This window comes from Hippocampus zosterae, chromosome 17 (genome assembly GCF_025434085.1).
Source record: "Hippocampus zosterae strain Florida chromosome 17, ASM2543408v3, whole genome shotgun sequence".
Lineage (NCBI taxonomy): Eukaryota > Metazoa > Chordata > Actinopteri > Syngnathiformes > Syngnathidae > Hippocampus > Hippocampus zosterae.
Genome location: NC_067467.1, coordinates 4863349 through 4884836, shown reverse-complemented (window position 1 = coordinate 4884836; position 21488 = coordinate 4863349). Strand labels below are relative to the sequence as shown.

The window sequence follows — 21488 nt, the reverse complement described above, 5'->3', positions numbered from 1 at the left end:
TACACAAACTCTTATTTGGCCCAATTGCCGGAAGCACCCTTTCACGTCACCATAGAAATGTTGATACCTTGTACCTGTCCAGTTGCCAACTTATTTCTCCGACTGTCTTTAAACGCAACACCTACTGCTCACCAGATCTCCTTCAACGACCATAATTGTTACTGTTTTAGCGCTATTTGTTCCTTGCGTTTTTCACTTAAATATGGATAGACACGCCACGGGTTGTCCGCCTATTTTTACTCTTCATCCATGTGTGCTGTAAACGCTCCACCCACCTCCCCTAGAGAGGGGCTCACTACTTTTGGAGCAAGCGGTCAACGTCAAGTGCTAGCTAGCCAAAGGGAGGGCGTTTGTGCCTGCTCTCACTGCGCGCATGTAAGTATCAGTGTTTGTACTTTCTTTAAAAAAGTCACCAATGGCAGGGTATAAGATTAAGTATTTGAATCAATCACCGTGGCTGTCAATGACTGTTAAGAAGTTACAGTTGACAACTTGATTGGCGTTGCGTCGGTAGGGTGAAGTTCTATTTTAACCGGCGCATGTCTGGTCCATGAAGTAGTCGTGAGGTCATCTGTTTGTAAATACCGTTTTACGACCAAAGTACCTTAAACGTCATTATGGATGGAATATTCAATTTTGTTCTTGTTGTTTTTTATGGTAACCACTGTCTCACTACAACTAAATACAGTACAACTAAATAAAATTCTGTAAAATTAAACCACTCACCCTTTGAAAACACCTGTCGCAATCAGAAACAACAAATAACTCCTTAATGAAGATTAACAACAAAAGTGTAATGGATTTTTTTTAACATTGTGTCACCACCATATAAAGAAGCTATTGCGTAATGTAAAGGGTCCAAATACCAAGTCAGGTATAAATATATTTTTTAAAAATGTGGGGGTTTTCCAGGTTCGAACTGATTGTTTGTGATTACTATATTAAAAATGCATCTATATATACCTAAAGATGAATAGATAGATATGCAGATTTTTTGGTGGTGTTGAATTATTTGCTGACTATCATCATTCATAATTGTATACACCATGCTACAAGCATGGTGTTGATACTTTATGATTCACTCCATTTTTAGTGCTTTAGGAAATACCCAGAAATGGATGGTTGAACTGAAGTTTAGAGATGTTTTTTTTCCCCAATGAGGATTTTTTTTTTCTTTAATCGACTGATGGTAAAACCGTATTGATTAGATCCTGTTTTCTGTGACAATTAGCTAGAGTAGTCAGCCCTCCCATTCTCCCTTTTGAACCGCTATGGCAACCCCCAACCCCTAGGATTTCACATAACCTTTTGGCCACTCTTGCCGATAGCTCCAAACACCACCGCGGAGTGCATCGGGACGAACTGGCATACTTGCAGTTTGTCTGAACTGCGTCCACGCAAGGAGGTGTGTTCACTGTGCTGTCTCCATGATGACGAGTTTATATCCTCCTTTGCTGTCTCCAGCAAGGTGTCTCCAGCAATGTTCACATTCTTTGCACTCCTCTTGACTTGTATCTTTCACATAGAATGATGAATTATTACTCTGTATTGACTGATTGGATTTTGACAACTGTGCTGCAAACAGAAGCTTTAGCCGGTCATGGCTCTAAGTCCGCGGCTCATGCCTCTTTTGTTCCATTGTGCTTCCTGCATGGCGGCTAAAATATCAGGAATGCTGACTGCCACTGTTTGGGGAATCGCTCAAAACACTCTTGCCAACATGCACATGTACACACAGACGCACACACACACACAAGTGTTGGATCGCCGTTATTTATAATGTGGATTAAAGCCTCAGCCTCTTGTGGTGTTGTGACCCCGTTGCTGCGAAACTTGTTGCAAATCAAACACATTTATTTGTGTGTAAATAACAAAGAAATCTTAAGTTATGACTAGGCATTTTCACACAAACTGCCTTTAATTTTTACAACAACGCACATTCTTTGGGTATGTGTGAACAGTAACCCAGGTTGTGGGGAGTCATATAGAGCCCAGCCAAGTAACTTTGGGAGGACTCCAGGACCACATGTTGAAATTGTTGGCAGTTTAACAGTGTTATCTACTTTTTAGAGGCACTGAAAATGTCAAATTGGCGCCTAATACTCCAGGAGTTAAAATATTCAAGAAAAGAGTTTAGAGTTCCTGGAACTGGGGCTTCAAGTTCACACATTTTCATGATGTACAATTATAAACATCAGTCGATCAAAAGAAGTCATATCAGATTGGGACGAAGTTAACTTTCATCATCTATCAGTACCAAGACCAAAAAGGAACTGCTGGGACTTTCTTTGTGTCAGTCTCAGTCTCAATAATGGGCTGGGGAGGGTCACACAAGGGTCATTCGGCAAAGGGCGCTTTCGGAAATTGACACCTAACATGACTCAGAATGGTGGCGTGCTCGAGCCTATTTCCGAACGCATGCTCTATTATCATCTACTGGTGAAATATAAAGATCTATTTTCTGCTGTGGTCAACAGTGCCTACGGCTCACACATTATTGGTGCAAATTTGAACAGGGGTCTTAATTGGCCCCCGGACCAGACTTTGGACATCCTTGTCATAAATCGTCATTCAATACTCTATTAATCCATTTGGTATGGCCCTCTAAGTACTTGCTTTTTAGGAGGCACTAGGTTAAGTTGCTCAAGGCTTGTGGCTTGAGCCCAGAGGGGATAGTTGGGTGTTGCCTTTCAGTGCAATGGGAGATTCCAGCTTGACGCTGTGACAGAGAGAGAGACGGGGATGGGGGGGTGCGGTTACATCTGGGATGCAATCAACTTTCAGCTTTAGTCCTCCTGTAGGACCCCGAAACCTCTTCATGGACATGTTTTAGAGCTGAAGTGACTCATCCATGGAGGATCTGGTCCTGGAGCCCCGGTCAAAGCGCATCGCCCGCTACAAGGCGGAGAGGAGGCGCGAGCTGGCCGAGCCTTTCGGACACACGGAGGAGTTATTGGACTCCGGACGGGCCAATGGCAGCGGGGAGGCGCAAGAACAAAATTCCCAAAATATCAACGGCAAGACGCACGGCGTTCTGAATGGATCAGACACTTCTGTGGGATCTACCAGCCTGACAGGGTGAATTGTTTGATATTCTTCACCGATAGTAACTTTCACCAATGAACCACACAAGAACGAGCTTCACTTGGTAACAGGATATTTGCTATTGATCGGTCCATTTCATCCAAAAACACACACAAAAAAAGTTACAAGAAGTCATGCCTGAAAAAATAAGTTTTTAAAAAAAATTTGCGCTCTCTACCTCCTTCTCCACGCTGCAGGCAGGATTCTCAGAAATCAGCCGGAGGCGAAGAGCGCCTGGTGCAGCAGCAACTCCATACTCGGGTGTCGGTGGGCCAGCTGAGGAGTGCTCTCCTGCAGCAAGCGGGAAATGTAGCTCTCCCGGACAAAGTGTAAGCACCACAAGAGTTGTTTTATTTTCTATAACCTTTATTAATGATAGGAAAACCATGTCGTACTTATGTACGGTGTTGTATACATTGTCACCTATTGTAATGAATTTGTGACTATAAGTGATACTGATAGTATTGCTTTTGGTGCCCACTTTTGGGCTGCTCAGGACTAAATTGAATCCCAGTACGCCTTTTTTACTGTGTACACTTTTAAAACACACTCCAAAAATTTATAATCCTGCAATATTTGACTGAAATGTAATAATTTTAAAAACAAAAATGCAGCACCCCCTTGCCTCAAGAATGGCATTTGTTGCAATTTGTTCCACCCTCTGTGGTTTACCAACTCATTACCAACCCACGAGTATCATTACCATTCCTCATCAATTTTGTAGTGCTGAAAACATTTCATCCAACCATTTTCCGAACCGCTTAATCCTCACTAGGGTCGCGGGGAGTGCTGGACCCTATCCCATCCGTCTTCGGGCAGTAGGCAGGGGACACCCTGAACCGGTTGCCAGCCAATCGCAGGGCACACACATTTCATCAACTGATTTTAAACACAAACAGTGCAGCAACACCTATTGACAAACAATATAACAATAGAGTGATTTCTCATCACATCCGGCTTCGGGTTTTCTGGCTCCAGTGTTTCGCGTTTAAAAACAAAAAAAAAACATAAATAAATAAAATTGTGTTTGCATGACTTTTATTCCCCATCCCGGTGGTCGTGTCATCCGTTTGTGTGTTAGGTGTACAGAAGACGGGCCACAAGCCGTGTCCTCACTGGACCCCACAGTGAAGACGCCGTCAGATGGGGCTCGCCGCCGCACCCGGCGTTACTTCCCCGGCGGGCCAGGCGGCACGCGCAAAAACAGCGAGCGCTTCAGGACTCAGCCCATCACGGCCAATGAGATGGAAGAGAGTGGCGGGTATGTCCAGCACAGGGAATGAGCGTGAAGTTATTCCCTCAGTGTCATCTAGCCTGATATTGTGGTCTTGTATAGGCTGGTGGAGGCTCAGGAAGAGGAGACACGTGAAGGTAAATGGCATCTGATGTGCACCTTTGACACCCGAGGAGCCAAAAAGATTAAATTAATATCACACTCATTGAGGAGTGGCCAAAATTTTGTCCTCAAGGGCCTCATTGATTTTTTAAAAAAACTGCTGGTCAGATCATTTGAATTTATGTTTAAAAAAAAATGAGAGAGAGAAGTTAAAATATTCAAATCAAAAAGTAATGTAATATAATAATAATCATAATAATTAAGAAAAATCAGAGCCTTAACCTTTGTTTTCCTTGTTCCGCAGCTGATGTGAAAACAGACGCAAGAGCCCAGATGACCGTGGCGGCCAAGATGTCTTTATTTAAAGTAAGCCACTTTTATGTGTGAAAGCAGACACTCATTGCTATTCATAAACTTGCCACTGTGGACAAGGCATTTGTGCGCTGTCACCACAAACCACAACAAACTCTCAAGAAAAGCGGGCCCGTAAATCGGATCACTCATACCTCAAGTCGACACTGTCGATCCAAGATATCAGCATGTGGTTTGCAAACGTTTATGTTGCGATGTATGGCAAGTCGAAATCTGCTCACAGTTGTCACTGCCGGCTGCTCATGTCGACATCCAGACGTGCACTTAATGACGCTGCCGACGGCAACCGTGTTGAAAGATGTGAAATGGCCCGACAGGTGTTGTCCTCAATTCCGTCGCTTTGGTCCCATGCGAAAGTGGTGTCCTGTCATGCTCAGCTGTAGCCACCAAGGTGCAAACGCGCCACACGTTGCGTTGCCATTGACGACCACGGCGGCCAAGTTATTATTAGTGGAGACAGTAACCCAACACGGCCGCGCTCCTGTTACGACGCCGTGATGCTCGTCATCTCGCCGCCAGCTGCTTCCGCATCCGTGCAAATAGAACAACTGTTTTTTGTGTTGGCAACGTTTTCAGAGCTGCCAAGAGAACCGCTTGATATTAACCCTTTCAGGGACAGCGGTTACTACAGTTGCACAGCTGATCATCTTATCGGGTTTACAGGGTGCATGAAAGGGTTTAATCATACACCCGATATGTTTTGACGCAGGAGCTGGAGAAGACAGCCGCGCCCGAGGCCTCTGCGTTCCTCAAGCCTCGCTCTGGAAGCGTCTGCCACGAGCGCAGGCAGCGGCGGGGCAATGACCATCGCTTCCTCACGCAGCCAATCACCTGCGAGGAGATGGTGGCTGTCAGGTGAGATTCTTCTCAAACGGTCTCGTAATATAGTCCGAAAAGACGTTTAAAAACGTCTTTGGGAGTGAATGAGTTAACTCAAGACTATTCTTCAAGACTTTTTTTGTTGTTTTTGTATTCTTGGGCTGCAGTTCACCACCGAGCGCTCCAGAGGAGGCGCGCCCTCCCCAGGGGGAGTCAGCGGAAGCCGACGACGAAGGCTGCAAGCTTAGCGTGAGTGAGAAACTGGCTCTTTTTACCAAACTCTCCTTGCCCGAGGCGCCAAGCGCCGACGGGGCGCCGGAAAGGCGGCGGCAGAAGGGAGCCCGATACCGCACGCAGCCCATCACGGTGGAGGAAGTCAATCTGGTACGTGGGTTTTAAATGAGTGTTGATAATCGAATGGTAGTGAGTCAAATTATATTTGACAGCAGTTGAATGAAGACCGGCCGATCATGTACATGCAACAAAATTTGTTTGTGTTCAGTTGCAGGAAGGCCCGGTGCAGCTCCCCGCTTTGTCTCTGTGTTCTCACCTCTGCGATAGGCAACGGTCCTCATCCGTCAACTTGAAGCCCAGCGAGCTGCGCCTCTCCCGCTCCAAACCCGACATCAGCCCCTCGCCCGATCAAGCCACGCAGCGGTGCGACTCGGAATCCGGGCTCAGAGGGATCCTGAAGAGAAGCCGCTCGGAGCGCGGCGGGACTTCCCAGGCGGAGCGCAACGGCGGCGTTTGGCACGGAGACGCGGCAACGGGGAGGACGGCGGCGGGGGAGGATGGCGGCTCACGGGCGGCCGCCCCGTGGAGGCAGAGGCCTCGGGGCAGGCGGGAGACCATCGCCGGCACGCCGATGCTCGCGCTGGCTAAACACACCGGCGGGTGGGCATCTCAGGAAATTTGAATATGGTCGCAAAGTTCATTTCATTCAGTCATTCAATTTAAAAATAAGCCACATTGATTTACAGGGTGTCCATAAATTATGACATAGTCGATTTATAGAAAGCCGACCGTTGCGTCATGTGCGATGCTGTATTCTGTGTGATCTGTTCTAAAAGCCACCGTGATGAAGTCGCCGATACAGCAGAACGGGGTCGGGTGGCGCCGGTGAATGGCGACGCTCAAGCGCACCACGTGATCAACGGCGGTGCGAGTAAGGTAAGGGCCCATGCGTGTGGACCATTTCACTGCCGAAAGATTTTGTCCAGCCAACCCCCCCCCCCCCCCCCCAAAAAAAAAATACCAGTTAGCAGATAAGCGGACTACTAAACTTATTGTTTGTTTTAGGGAAAAAGCTCCCATACAGACGGAGTGAAGCCTCAGTGTTGGGTAAGTGTTCATGAAGAAATAAATCCATTTCAACGCGTCTCCATCTCATCCGTCCTTTTTCCGTTGACAGGAGCCCGTCTACGCCTCCGTCTATTCCAGCACTACACCTCAATACGTCGTGTGCTTCAACCGGGTAATGTTTGGATGTTCATCTACCTTTTGTAAAATCTGTTTTCTTAAACTGTTTTTCCCGCCTCATCTATGAATGAGACGGTCCATCTGTCCCTTTTTAAAACTCAAACGTGGCCTTCGAGCTCAAAAGTTTGGTCTAACGTCGTCGTTATTTACATTCCAGACCAATCTGTCCTTTGAGGCGCAAGAGGTTGCGTCTCCCACGATGAGTCGGAGTCCCCCACAGTGGACGCAGAAGGTAAAACTCTGAAATGTTTTGTTTTTAAATCGCTGGGCTTGTTCACGTCCTCACAAATTTGGATTTTGTCTCCGCAGGTTGAGGAGGATAAACAAGAGCAGCTTCGGCCGATCAAGGCAGAAGAAACGACAAGTGAGTTCGCATTAAAACTCTTCCTGAAGCAGATTTTTGGAATCAAATGCATCTGATCATCCGTTTTTATTCTCTGGTAGGTGAATGTCCACAATTAGACCGCAATAAAACCTGTCATCACTACGAGCAATCAATCGAAGCTCCTACATGCTCATTTGGAGGTGATGCTCATGAGACATTTGTAGATTTTGTCCACCTTTTTTTTCATAATTGTTCTTCTTGAGCCTCGTTCGTTGCCATTTTGTGCTCCTTTCTTGTGTGCCTAGTCAAGATGAAATACTTTGTCCTCGGCAGTGAAACCGGAAGAGGTGACACCTGAGAATGGTTTGTACGCTGGCCCGCCCTGTGGTGCCCCCTCAGAGATGGGACAAGATTTAGCCCTTTTCTGCCAGACTGACACCCCCATGTGAGCAAGTAAAATACACAGCACAGTTGATTTTTCCCTCGTGTTAGGGACTCACGGTCTGCTTGCTGTATGTGTGCGGGTAGCCTGACGTCAGCGGTGGCAGAGCACCGGCGTTCCGTGCGTCCCTCCCGGCGTACCCAGGGATCCCGAAACCCGCTCCGGGCCCTGGCGGCTCGCGAGGACGTCAGGCAGGACTTCATGGGCCTCAACCCTGCCGCCGAGGAGAGGATCCAAACCGAGAAGAGTGAGCGCTGTCTGGATTCTCTTTGGCTTCGATTTAAGATGTCTCGGGTTGAATTCACCTCAAGTTTATGTCCACCCTTTAGATTCTAAGACCCCGGAGGCGAATTCCATCAGTTCCTCGCCAGATCTTCGGGAGTGTCATCCACCCTTCACCAGCCCCATGCTGCTTTTCATTAAAGGCAAGCACACAACCTTTTTGTCCGTGTCCGCATTTCGCTCTTTGAACTCATGGCTGTCTCCGTCGACAGGAAGGCAGCACGTCCAGGTCCGCCTGGTCCGGCCTTCGGCCAGTTCCTTGAACAGCGGGGACTGCTACCTCCTGGTCACAGCAGAGGACTGCATCCTGTGGAGCGGACAGTCGGCCAACGACAAAGAGAAAGCAAAAGTAAAGTCTTCCTCCGTCTTGTCGTTATTCGCTCTTTGCAATTTCCTTTGGGGCTATCGTGGAACTGTGTTGACTTTGAGGGGAGGAACTTCTATTATAATCATGAGGGCTTTGGCACCGTTTTGCGGCTGATACAGTACAGGTAATTAAAAACCTTTACGTCGCGGGGTGTGTGTGTCGTGGGGGGGGGGGGTCAGTTAGCTGTACTTACCGATCAACAATCCATTCTTGAATATTTCCTGTTTGTGTTTCAGGCTTCAGAGTTGGCATCTTTCATTCAAAGCCACAAAGACTTGGGCTGTAACGCCACCTGTGTTGTCCACCTGGAAGAGGGGCTGAACTGCGAAAGCAGTGTGGCCGCAAACTTCTGGAACATTCTGGGAGGAAGGACATCTTACAGAGGTTAGTTAGTTAGTTTGTTAGTTGGATGCTTGACCATGAAAATGTGGTGCAGATCAGGATTAAGTTGCATGTTAAGAAATTTATTTATTTATTTATTCATTTATTTGGGTCATTTAAATCACAGGAACATTATTGAGCAAGTACGTTGCTAGCTTGTTAGTTGGTTGGTTATCTAGGTAGTTGGCTGTCTAGATTACAGGTTAGTTTGTTTATGTATATATTTAGTTGCTAGTTGTTTCGGTAATTGATTTCGGTAGCGTTGATTGGTTAGTCATTAGTTGGTTGTCTTATTAGTTACTTGGTTATTTAGCGTTCTAGTTAGATGGTGAGGTGAGTCTTTGGGTGCCAAACTGCAAGTATGCGATGGTCCACTTACACCTTTTTATTTCTTTTTCTTTTCTTGTTTTGTTTTGTCAATTTAAGTCAGTGAAAAATGAACGGTCATTTGTAACATCAGAAATCATCGTCAGTGAAGCAGATTTTGTGAATGTGTTGCTGCCTTCGAATAGGAGCTGGTGCAGCAGAGGACGATGAGCCGTATGAGCGTGGCATTGCGGAGTCCAACTGTATTTACAAGATGCTGGACAATACACTGGTGCCCCACGAGCAAGCCTGGGCTTCCATGCCTCGTGTCTCTATGCTGGACTCCAATGAGGTCTGATTAGTCCTTGTTTAGTCCTGAGTGTCCATTTTAAAAACTAAATCATATTGCAGTGATTTACAATAAGATTAATTGTCGGTACCCTTAAACAGAATCCTCACATCTCCAACCCTCTTGTTTTCTTAAGAGCAAAATCCTTTTTTTTGATGGTACATGCATTATATGGTACTTTCAATATTAGCTGTGCGGCATGTGTGCATCTGCATCCAGGCCCTGGTGTTTGACTTTGGCGGTGAGGTGTACTTGTGGCTGGGAAAGGACGTTCCCGTCGACCGTCAGAAGGTGGCGCTCCAGCTGAGTCAGCAGGTGTGGCTCGGGGCCTACGACTACAGAAACTGCCTGGTCAACCCCATGGATCCCACGCAAAAGGCCACCGACACGCAGCTGTATGACAGAGAGCGCCACCTGCTGTTGGATGCAATTACACAAGCGGGTTACAAGTTACCGGGTTGATTTTGTTTATTCGTCCAGGATGGGTGAGGGCCGTCCCAGCTGGGCTCTCTTTGGTGTCGTCTGGGAAAACAGCGAGACGTCTCTTTTCAAAGATAAGTTCCTGGACTGGACAGGAAGAGGAGGAGAAGATGAGGGAGCGGCAATAAATATGGTAAAGGTTTGGTGGAAGAGAACATTTATTTATATATAAAAAAATTTAAAAAGCTAATCGTAACATTGTGCATGTGCATTGCTGTTTTCCACAACAGTCCTGCTCAGTGATGCCACCTTGTGACCTCTTGCGGCCCTGCGACGCCAAGGCGCTGGTGTCGGGCAAGGCGACAGCAGCCGGAGCGTCCCGTAGCATGCCGGCCCACACGGATGTACAGAGAGGTGTCGGCTCGGGCACAAGGACTGTGGGAGTGGACACGTGGCATGTCCACGAGTTTGACGACTGCAAGGTCCCTCTCGAAAGTGCGGGACAATTTCACGAAGCCGACTCGTATGTGGTCCGCTGGACGTACAATAGCGGCGACCATGGCGAAGACAGCACAGCTTTTTTTGTGTGGCGAGGACGTCACTCCAATGCGAGTGGACGGGACACCGCCGCTTTTCTCTCCATAGGAATCAACACCGGTCAAGAATCGCAGGTAACGCAACAACCTCATAAGGTTTTCATCTCATTCTTGCATTTGGAGTTAGCCTGTAGTTTCGACTGGACTAGCGGGTGTTATTGCTTTGTTGAGGCTCTTTCTCTTCTCTTTTCTTCTCTGTCGCCTCTTCAACTACATAGTGTCAAAACGCTTGTTTTGTTGTTACTTGAAGGTTGTGGTTCATGAAGGAAAGGAGCCTCCATGTTTCCTGCAGCTCTTCAAGGGAGGTCTGGTCATTCATAAAGGCCGCAGACAGGTCTCCTCTTCTACTGCAGGTTGTAAATGGAATAAAGGATATCTTATCTTATCTTATCTTATCTTAAATACATCAAGTAGTTTCTTATTGATTCCGAAGTGACTGAATGCATTTAAATGCCTTCGTTTTTGTAGTGGAGCAAGCGGGCACATGGCGCCTGTTTGCCGTCCGAGGGGAGCTCCCTGATGAGGGCTCGCTGCTGGAGGTGGAATGCTCCTGCGCCTCTTTGCGCTCCAGAGGCTCGCTGCTTCTGATCAATGGCCAGCAGGCGGCGCTGTATCTCTGGACCGGCTGTAAAGCTTTGGCTAGCTGCAGGGAGGTCGCCAAGAGGGCTGCTGAGTGCCTCACTCAAGGGTAACTTTAATTTTCTCCCTCCATCAAATGTGTCAGCGCTTTTCATGACTTGGCAGAGGTTTGATGAGCGGTCGTGTGCTCGTGTATCAGATGTCCGGCAGAATTGAGTCTGAGTAAAAGCAGTCCGGTGAAGATCCAGGCAGTAGAGGAAGGTTCAGAGCCCGCTGACTTCTGGGCGGCTCTGGGACGCCTGGACAGGAAGGCCTATGACTGCATGCTACAAGGTACGGCATCTTTTCATCATCAAAGGGTTACGTCAATGACATGAGGACTAAGTCGCTCCATCGCCGTATTGTCACATCATTCAGTTAGGGTACGACTTCACTGTACTATAATATCACCGTACACAGGGTGAGTTAAACTTGTAAGGCACCACTGTATTGTATATTTTTACATCATGAATGAAGTCACAACAACCACAATGTTGCATCATTAATTATTCTGCGTCACACTATAACTCACACTATTACCCCACTTTGCATGAGCACAATTTTGGTGTAATATTTCATTGAAGCCCAAACACTGGCTGTCCCCCAGATCCAGGAAAATATAACTTCACGCCGCGGCTCTTCCACCTGAGCGCTTCTTCCGGCAGCTTCCGGGCAGAGGAGCTACACAGTCTGTCGCGCCTGCCGGGCCTAGTAGCAGCCATGCCGTTCATCCAGGAGAACCTGTATGCGGTGCCACCGCCTGGTGAGAGCCCAATCTGCGCTTTGATCAATTGGGTCTTTGCTGACTGTGATTGAAAGGGAGTTTGTGTCGATCCCGTGTGACTCCAACTCTCCCTTCCTTAGCCCTGTTCCTGCTTGACAACCGATTTGAAGTGTACCTGTGGCAGGGCAGCACGGCAGAGGATCAAGCGGGCCGCTGGCACGCCGAGAGGAAGTGCGCCTTGGAGACGACACTGCAATACTGCAAAGGTAAACTGCCGAGACACCATGCAAAGCTGGTTGAGGAGGCCCTACATCTATCTCTCTTTTAATAGAAGTCAACCCGAGACGCCCGCCACACGCCTACCTCATCTTGGAGGCTTCCGAGCCTTTGACCTTCACTAATGTGTTCCCTCGCTGGGAGAGGAAGCAGGCGGCCCTCGCACAGGTCTGCTGCACAGCCTTAATGGCGACATTATCATGTAACACGAAGACCAAATGTGTGCGCCAAATGTTCATTGCGCTTCATGGCGCCAGATGACCTTTCAATTGAGCTTAATTCTTCAACTTCATGCGCAAGGTCAGAGTTTCTATGTATAGAAATTAGGGCAAAATAAATCGAATGTTTTTTAATGTTTTTTTTCTATGTGTGGTCAAATTAGATTGCGAATCTATTTTCAAAGTGTGTTTAATGTGTGTGTGGGGAGGGGGGGAGGGGGGGGGGTAGAAGCTCATCAGTCTAGAATCTACTCCACCCTCTTCTCCCGTGTGCATTAACATGAGCATGTCGTTTCCATGACCGCAGGGCAAGCTGACCTTGGTGCAGGACGCCCTGGCCCAGCTCACCAACACAAGATCAAAACAAAGCCCCTTACCTGACAGAGTGCACCCACAAGGCCATCTGTCGGACCACAACTTCCAGGTTGACCTCACACGTATCTTTTCAACCAGTACATTTAAATTGGAAAAAAAAAGAAAAAGGTGTAAAAGGCATTTATAGCATGAGCCTCGTTCACGCAGTGGACCCAACATTAGAAAAAACAAAAACAACGAGCTCAATAAAGTGCAAATAGGCAGGAGAGCATTGTACCGAATAACATGTCCACTTGGCACACTTTAACTTACAGGTGAAAATGTATTTTAACTGCGTACCATCTCTCGATATGATTGCTTTTCAGAATACTTTGGAGCTGAAGCGACAGTACTCGAGCTGCTAACGAGCTGACTTGAAGCGAAACTAAAGGACTTGTTTGCCAAATGGACAAATTTTACGGTAAAAAAAAAGAAGTGTAGCTCAACTTTATTTATGTACTTTTTCAACAAGACACAGTACAACAACCATTTTATCTGTACAAATCACAGATAGAATATACACGTGACAAACTACTGTATGTGGTGTGAGTGCTTACAAAAGATATCTAATAAACAATAGAAATGACATAAATGGCACATTTTGTGACATCTCATCCTTGATTGTCACAAACGACTTACGCGGTGTTGCCTTTCGTGGGCAGCCATTTGGGGGCCTGGAAAAAGCTACAAACTTTTACCACCAAAACAAAAACAGACCACAGCTGACTGGATTATTTGACTAATCCTCCGTGTGAGAGTGGATTTTATCCCATCACTGCGAAAAACGTCTTTCATGGATTTGGGATTTTGACCACATTTTTTGAGAAAGTAGACGAAACGATCATTAGTCATCGACTTTTGCTTTGATTTTCTCATCCTTGGCGCCTCCCCCTCATGCTCAAGACAGTGCTGAGGTTTTGATTGCCGAGTACGGCTGTCGGTCAAGCATCAAAGAACGTCTGGACTTCAGTCACACGTAAACAGGTTTCGAAGTTGGGTTTTGAGCCAGATTGAGGGTTTCCAATCCGTGGTCCAGGACAGGGATAGGGTTTCAAATTAGGGCGTCACAACATTTGAAGCAATAATTTGAGTTTCATGTCAGGATTTCAAAACAGGATTCTGGTTTTAAAACAGGATCAGAGTTTCAAATGACAGTTGTAAACCAGGATTAGTGTTTTGGTGAGGTGAAGGATTTAAAATATGTTTTTAAGGCAGGATTGGGGTTTGAAAATCAGGATTTCAAGACAGGATCAGGGTTTCAAATTAGGGTTAAGATTTGAAGCAATGATTAGGGTTTCATGCCAGGGATGGGGTTTCGAGCAAAGATTAGGATTTCAGATCAGGGTTTCAAGACAGCATCGGGTTTTTAATGCCAGGATTTGGGTTTCAAACCAGGATTAGGTCTTTGTTGGCGTTAAGGATTGAAATTGGGATTTGAAGTGACTGTTAGGGTTTCAAAGTAGCATTTGAAAACATGGTTGGGGTTTGAATCAAGGTTGAAGGTTTGAACGAATGTTTGAAGCCTGATGTGCTGGTGCTGCATTCAAAGTTCCAGTGGTGGTCTAGATGGCATGCTCCCTCTGCCCCTCAAACCCGTTGAGGACTCCGCGATCCGGCTCAGAGGCCAGGGCCGCCTCCCTCAGCACCACCATGTGGTCCTCGGCCGCATGCAGCGATTGGTCGATCCAATCCAGGCTGCCCGACATGTGGCAGGCGTTGCGGGTGACCAGGACCAGATGACTGACCGACAGGAGAAGAGCGGTTGCTCTGCGGTGGTGGGAGAAACGTCAAAAATGGCAGGCGGCTTGGATTTCATTCAAAGGTACAATACACGAGTGTGACAGTCTCGTTTCTTTATTGTCACGCTTCCAATTCTTTTTACACTCCAAACGGAGACTTTTACCACATTTAAATTACAAGATGCAAGTTGTACATGGTGCCGGTTTATCAAGGGATTTAAAACCGTTCAACTTCAAATATGTACATCTTAATCAGGACTTCCAAGATAAATTTTTCACAGTCCAATAATTCCCAATTTTTCAGAATTCCACCTTTCACACTAAAATTCCTTTAGAATGCCTTTAATTCAAACCATTCCGACGGCAAACTGTGCATTGTGTTGACTATATTACATTGTCGCTAATGTTAGTTGACAGCCTCGTCTCTGTTGTCGGCCATGTTTTTTGTTGTTCTTTGGTAGAGGATTGGGATCTGACTGCTCGACAAATTATTCTGTCAATTTCCTGCACTGTGTTTATCATCGTACTCCTCTTTGTTAGTCACTTTTTACGCTTCCACGGTGATGTGACGTTTTTAAAAATTGATTATTTATTTATTTTCCTTACCTGGCATCCAGCAGGATTGGGTCCAAAGGCGGGTACATGGATCGTACCACGTCGTCCACCCTATTAAATATAAAAAAATAAAATGTTTGTTGGCATGTTAGTCACTTGGCTAAGAGGTCAACAAACTCAACTCAACTTTATGTAGAGAGCACTTAAAAATAACAACCACAGCTGCATACAAATTGATGTACATAAAGTCAAAATCAGACTGGAAACACTAAAGCGATGCAGAGTCCCGTGCCAAGTCAAAAGGCAAAGAATAAAAATGTGACATGACCTCTAAAATGTACATGGAGCCAGTAATGGGAGGCCAAAAGTAGATGTGCTCAATTAAGAGCAGCAGCATTTTGGACCAACTGCAGATGCTTGAGGGAGGACCGGCTGACTCCAAGATAAAGTGCGGTACAGTAATCCCGTTGAGAGACATCACCTGGGGCTAATGCGCTTTGCCACACTGATGATGTCGCTCAGGCTGGCCGGCGCTTTGACTTTGGCCCCGGAACCCATCGTCAGGGCAACCAGTTTCTCTGTCAGCGTGTGGCAGATCTACAAAGAAAAACACCGTTAGTGTCCATCAGTAACAACAGAAAGTTGTCTTCCATTACCTTCAGGATAGCGATGCAGTGAGAGACCAATCCGCTGTAAAAAGAAAAGACATAATTTTGATCCGTCCAGGGTGTACACCGCCTTGGATGGAGGCTGATGCTGAAAACATACGAGGCATCCTCGATCCAGTCCTCGTTCTCCAGAATGGCCTCAATGTGCGGGTTGGTGATGACCACGTCGTCCAACTCCAGCTCAGACAACTCGCTCTGCGTCTCCATGGCGCCAATCAGGTCCACTGTAGGTCTGATGGAGCGAGAAGTGCGTGTCAATCATTTGTTTGAATGTCAGGTTTACCTAATGATTGGTCCAGATGCCCACTTGGAATCAAAGTGGTGAAGCAGGTGGTGCGGGTGGCAGTAACGGTGACGGCAAACCACCACCAGGGCGGCCAAGGATGCCAGGAAGATGGTGGCCAGCACCCCAATGGCCACAATCACCACTGTCTCCATGGCGACGACCGGGATAGCGACTGGTTCGAGAGTCGAATTTAGGGACGGTAGTTCATCTGAAGAGAATGCATCCGGTTAAAAATATATATATTATTATTAAATATATACTGTTTATACATTATATGATCATTTGTCCTCTTTCGCACTGTCAATGCCTTTGTTGCAAAATCGTGTTTTTTCTATACGCAATATTAACATTTCTTTTTCACCGTAGTTATGCAAGCCATCCCTTGGCGCCACACTCTACTGAGGAATGCAGTAATTCTTTAATCTGATTAATTTTGGGTTAAGTGGCCCGTGTCATACGGAGCTTTTCTCTGAACAAAACTCAACATTATGCTCTCCGCAAAAGGGACACATTTTATAAAATTGAAAAGTCACAAATTCAACACGTGCACATTATTTCACAGCACTTATTCACACAGGAAGGCTAATTAATAATGGCAGTAATTGACGACAATAGACAGTCCATTACAAAACTCGGCAGATTAAATTAAAAACAAAAGTTTTTTCTTATTATATGGAGGCTATTTTTTTGCTCTCAAATGCATTGCTCCAATGGGGTGTGTGCATTCAAATACTGTACAATGGAAGAGACAAAGACAGTGAATAAACACTGCAAACAAAACTGTCAAAAACTATAAACGCTTAACTTGTTTTCCGCAAAAAAAGTCCTACAAACAGAAATATGACTTACCTTACATTTCACCACCCAAAACTAAAACAAACAAACAAAAAAAGTTTACACCTCCTCGTTCAGCAGCAGGACGAAGGCGGAGCGGAGACGTCGCAGACATCTCCAGACAACGAGAACACGTGAACGCGCCTCAGGAGAATCAGCCAATGAATGAAAACTTTTTGGTACGCGCGCGCCCTCTCAGTCACCTTTTTGGATGGGTCGTGTGAAGACTCAACGTTAGATGGCGCGCGGCGCCTGCTTTACCCAACAAGCGCAGTACCGTAACCAAAGTTTCTGTAAATTCGTGTTCATTATACTTTGAATACATTCATATATATATACACATTTAATATATGAATTGCATACTATGCGTGGTATTACTTTTAAAACATTTAACCTTTTTGGCGAAGAAATACACTTCCGGTTTGGCAGCGAAGTATGTTGTGACGTCACACGCCATTTGAAGTACCCGTATCGTGTCACACATGCAAGTCTGAAGTCGTTTTGTTATACCTGCTTGGATGCATCCAAAATCCGGTTTACCTGTGAAGACGACCAACAAAAAGTAAAGTAATGCCGATTTATCAAAGTTGAACGCATGTGTAGTGCCTCTAATATAATGTTTGTCTAGTTGTCAATCACACAGACTTAAATTTGTCCACCCCCCCTCCCCCGCTCTCGCTCCAAAACCTGACTGGAGAAGTACAGGTATTCCTTTTTAATTGTTGTTGGTTTTCATTACAACGGACAAAAGCGGGGTTTTCAATATCTTTTCAAATGTAGTTTTTAGTCCAGAATGTCATTAATTCATTTTTTTAAACCGTCTTACATTTACAATTTTTGACTTCTAGCATGACTTTATTCAGTGTCGAGCTGTATTTCGTCCATGTATTGCTGTATGGCTGCAGAGCTGTCAGGAAGCACATCTGTAAAGGGACCCTTTTTCCCTTCTCTCTTTAACTTTTTAAACACTGCACTTGTACACCAATCATCTAGTTAATGACCCGCGCTCAATGTGACTTTGCCACATTGCCAGCATAGAGAGAATCCCGCAGTCTTTTCGTAATGTCTGGTGCCTCGGCGGCTGGTTGGAAGGTGGTTAGTGGCAGTGCAGATGCTTCTTTCCCCCATAATTCCCACAGTAATGTACATTATTTCCTCTCGGACCCTTCGTGAGTTTCTCAGTTGGCACTCGACAACTTATCAGACGTCAGGACTGGCTTCAAAAGACACCGTGACAGAGATGGACAGGGAGAGGCCATCAAGATATAATTGAAGTATTTACTGGGCCGAGTGCTGCCTCGGCAGCTGTCAGTCCAAATCAAAGGACGTCTGGGATTTTGGTGACACAAAGAATGTTTCAAAGTAAGGTTTTGAGCCAGGGTTAGAGTTTCACATTGATGATAAATGCTGTAATATGCATTTCGGGCCACTAGTTGGTGGTGTCACTTTAGCTGGAATATGTACGTAAATGCTGCTGGGAATTCTTTTGTATGTTGGGGTGGAGACGATGATGACGATGGTGGTGAAGATGTCGGGTGGGAGGGGGCTTGCAGAATGGTGCAACGTCCTTGAGAAGCAATGAGACTCCAACGGGCACTTGCCCAAGTATTTCTGCTTCTTCTTTATTCCCGTTGGCATCTTTTGAAGGGAATTAGGTCCTCTTCGAGCCCTTCATCTTCTTCTTGCCGCGGGGAAAGGCGGAAGAAAAAACTGGTCTTTTGTCACTTTCCTTGGAGATTAAGGGATGTTGTCGTGTGTTTGTAATACAATGGTCTTCTTCATCCCGTTACAGTCATCTCTTTGCAGATATTTCCTGCTTCGTATGTTTTCATCTTCCAAATGGAAGCCTTTCTTTGAGGCGGTACAACTGGTCTAGATGCCAGGGTGGTTAGGGGTTTAAATGGGGGATTTGAGAGCAACATTTTGCTTTTAAATGAGCTTTAAATATAAGAATAGGTTTTTAAAGTAGGGTTTTCACGCCCAGCTTAGGTTTTAGACTCTCGCTCAGCTTCCGAGTGGAAGAATTAGAATTTCAAGCAGCGGTCGAGGGTTCAGATCAAAGGTTCAAACCAAAATGAGGGTTTTGAAATCGGAGTTCAAAAGATTATTCGACTTTTGAATTAGAGCATCAGGCCAAGTTTATGCTTTCAAATTATGGTGTCCTGGTGATATTTTGCTTTTAAATGTGTACTTTAAAGCCACGTTTAGGTTTTGTCATTTGGGCTCCGAGATGATGTTGGTGGTTAAAAATGATGGTTCAAGACACGCTTTTTGCTTTTTGAGTAGGGTTTTTAAGACGGGTTCAGTGTTCCAAGCTAAAGCTCCAAGTAAACGTGACGGTTTCAAGGTTAGGTTTTTAAATTTGAGTTGACAAACCCAGTTTATGGTTGGAAATGAGAGTTTCAATACGGTGTTAAAGTTACTCAAGCAAAGTGTCAAGGGGCTTCAACACGACTTCACATCACTTTCAGGAATAGGTTTCGGTTTTTAAAACGGGGTCACCAGACAATCTCTTCAAGTCCTATTTTTCTAATAACACCCTTTTCCACTCCACACGTCGATTTAAGGGAGTGCAAATAGGATTAGCGGCCTCCCTATCTTTCTTATCTCCGCATTGCTCGCTTTGCCTCTCCTTGGTTTCTCACCCTAATCTCTGAGCGCGCGTGCTTGATATCGACGAATCTGAGACCCGTGCGGAAAGTCGCAGCACTCGCTCTTCTCACACAGCTTGTCCAATCACGGCCAAATTAACAAAGTTCATCTCCTGGTCGTGCGCTTCAGATGTAAATTTTCATTTCCACGGCAAGTGGAAACGAGACGTGTGGAGTCACCGTAACGGCCATCAATCATAGCGCGGTCACAGATTCACATCTGATTTGCATTCATTGGGCAACAGCATCCCAACATGCGAGACGACGGTTTCTCTCCCGCTTCCTCCTCACGTTGTGTAAAATCCCTGCAGAGAAACACTGTAAACGATCAACTCATCGCTTGTGAATATGCAGCTCATAAAACGACACAGAGGATGACAATGAATCAACGTATATCTGCGGAAATCACCAGACACGAGCAAAGAATGTCGCAACGGGTCAGGCTGGCTAATTGACACTTGCCGCGAATTAGCATTGAAATGCTAATTTAGCACTTAGCAGAAAAACCATGACTCGACAGAATCCCGAGGAGGACATTCACTTAATGGCCAGAACTATCACCCCCCCTACTCCCTCGCAGTGGATTTCATGTTGTAGCCTCCAATTCGGCGCGCACCGGGGAAAAGCCTCTGTATTTTCCTGAGCCGCTCGCCCACACCCGCTGTGGAGTGGCGAAGAGTTCAAACAAAACGGCGTTGCACTCGGGGCTGAGTGACACCCACGCTTTGTTCTCCGCAAACGGTGAGCACGTCTGCCGACGACAACATCATGGAGCCGTACTGTTAGTCATGCTTCGGCGATTCAGTGAGGACTTTCCCGCTAGTGGAAACATAGCAAAGCTAAGACAGCTTCAGTAACTCATTTGGGAGAGACTGGCAGAGGACGAATCTATACTTGTGTGATGTCAAATGGAATATTGAGATCCGAGACTGGCTCGAGTGACACGATTAATGTCCTGACTTGTTCTTTTGTCACCCATTTGGCTTGATTTGCGGCTACGTGGCGTAAGGAGAAAATCTATTGGGGCCCCACCCCCCAAACAAAATCAGGCTTCCATCATTAAATGTGCATATTTAAAAGAAGAATCAATCCATACGTTTGTGAAAACAATCTTAAAAGTTTTCCCTCAAAAACTTTAAGACTTTAAGGTTTTTGAGAAAATATACAGGAAAATGCTAACTAATGCTATGGCTACAAACGGCAATGAAAAACCAAACTCCAGTCGAGATCTACTTTTGTGAGAGAACCAGTTCAGCCATAACAAAGTGATTCATTTTGTTTTCTTTTGGGCGGACGAGAGAAAATAATAATAATAATAATACATTTTATTTATAAGCGCCTTTCAAGACACCCAGGGACACTTTGGAATAACAAAAAACACAAAACATTACGAGGCATAAATATTGACGGGCTACGCAGTTCACGTTTTGTATTGCTCAGGCAAAAAGAAAAAAATATATTTAAGAGGGATTACTTTCACATAAATGGAGAACAACGTCAAGCGTATTCGAGCTGAACCCTTGATAATGATTGTTTAACTCATTCAGTACCAGTCAATTATGGACTAAGTCTGAAAAGACGTTTAAAAACGTCTTTGGGAGTGAATGAGTTAACATTCATTCATCTTGTTTTGATTGTCCACTGGGGTCATTTACATTCAAACAGGTTGTATTTCTTTAGTTCTTGAAACTATTTTTAATTATTTTCAAGATGATTATCCAAGCTAGCAGACTTTCGTAAGATGAAGTTAATGCACCACTCTGTGTTTGGCCGATAAATCTTTTAATCTGACTAAGATCAAAGCGTCACCAGCCATGAACCTCACGCACGTCACCGATGCGACCCACACCCGAATATGTTGCTGTTCTCGCTATTATCTCCATCCATGATGTTCGTTTTTAGTTTTGTCTGCTTGCTGGCATGGAGCCTGCAAACTTGCATCACTTGACATGACCATCCTCACCTTCCTTGTGCGCTCTTGTTTATTAAAGGCAGACCTCAACTCTT

The 21488-nt window shown here is 45.6% G+C and overlaps 2 protein-coding genes and 2 long non-coding RNA genes across 10 annotated transcripts in view; 3 read left to right on the top strand and 1 right to left on the bottom strand.

Moving 5' to 3' along the window:
- Window positions 1-18: 18 nt before the first annotated feature.
- svilc (supervillin c) lies at window positions 19-13345 on the top strand. 5 transcript variants are annotated; one of them, XM_052048360.1, is made up of 32 exons: window positions 19-375; window positions 2802-3078; window positions 3282-3413; window positions 4166-4345; window positions 4421-4455; window positions 4725-4786; window positions 5502-5647; window positions 5779-5995; window positions 6114-6505; window positions 6682-6781; window positions 6911-6952; window positions 7023-7085; window positions 7248-7322; window positions 7400-7454; window positions 7535-7615; window positions 7749-7860; window positions 7944-8104; window positions 8169-8282; window positions 8352-8488; window positions 8743-8890; window positions 9400-9545; window positions 9762-9937; window positions 10023-10161; window positions 10253-10633; window positions 10809-10911; window positions 11027-11246; window positions 11337-11470; window positions 11784-11939; window positions 12041-12166; window positions 12232-12344; window positions 12702-12818; window positions 13075-13345. In XM_052048360.1, exons 2-32 carry the CDS (start codon window positions 2852-2854, stop codon window positions 13111-13113), a joined length of 4329 nt encoding a protein of 1442 aa, XP_051904320.1. In that variant the 5' UTR covers window positions 19-375; window positions 2802-2851; the 3' UTR covers window positions 13114-13345. The 5 variants fall into 5 exon arrangements, with proteins under 5 accessions (XP_051904320.1, XP_051904318.1, XP_051904322.1 ...); XM_052048358.1 differs by having other exon boundaries at window positions 7391-7454; XM_052048362.1 differs by having other exon boundaries at window positions 20-375; window positions 7391-7454; window positions 8187-8282.
- Window positions 13174-16973, bottom strand: tmem98 (transmembrane protein 98). Its single transcript, XM_052048395.1, has 7 exons — window positions 16846-16973; window positions 16018-16204; window positions 15811-15942; window positions 15699-15732; window positions 15524-15639; window positions 15094-15153; window positions 13174-14515 (listed from the first exon to the last, which is right to left on the bottom strand). The coding sequence occupies exons 2-7, from the start codon at window positions 16146-16148 to the stop codon at window positions 14311-14313; spliced, it is 678 nt and encodes a 225-aa protein (XP_051904355.1). The 5' UTR covers window positions 16149-16204; window positions 16846-16973; the 3' UTR covers window positions 13174-14310.
- On the top strand, window positions 14485-16092 carry LOC127589298 (uncharacterized). Its single transcript, XR_007959350.1, has 3 exons — window positions 14485-14570; window positions 15769-15936; window positions 16010-16092. It is a non-coding gene; the product is annotated as an uncharacterized LOC127589298 (long non-coding RNA).
- A 77-nt stretch (window positions 16974-17050) lies between the features above and the next one.
- The window catches only part of LOC127589294 (uncharacterized), a 25415-nt gene continuing 20977 nt past the window's right edge, over window positions 17051-21488 (top strand). The window contains exon 1 of one of the 3 annotated variants that reach the window (XR_007959345.1): window positions 17051-17123. This is a non-coding gene — a long non-coding RNA (uncharacterized LOC127589294). Of the gene's footprint in view, window positions 17124-17274; window positions 17393-20084; window positions 20223-21488 lie in introns of those variants that run through there. The other 2 variants (XR_007959346.1, XR_007959347.1) reach the window with 2 other exon arrangements.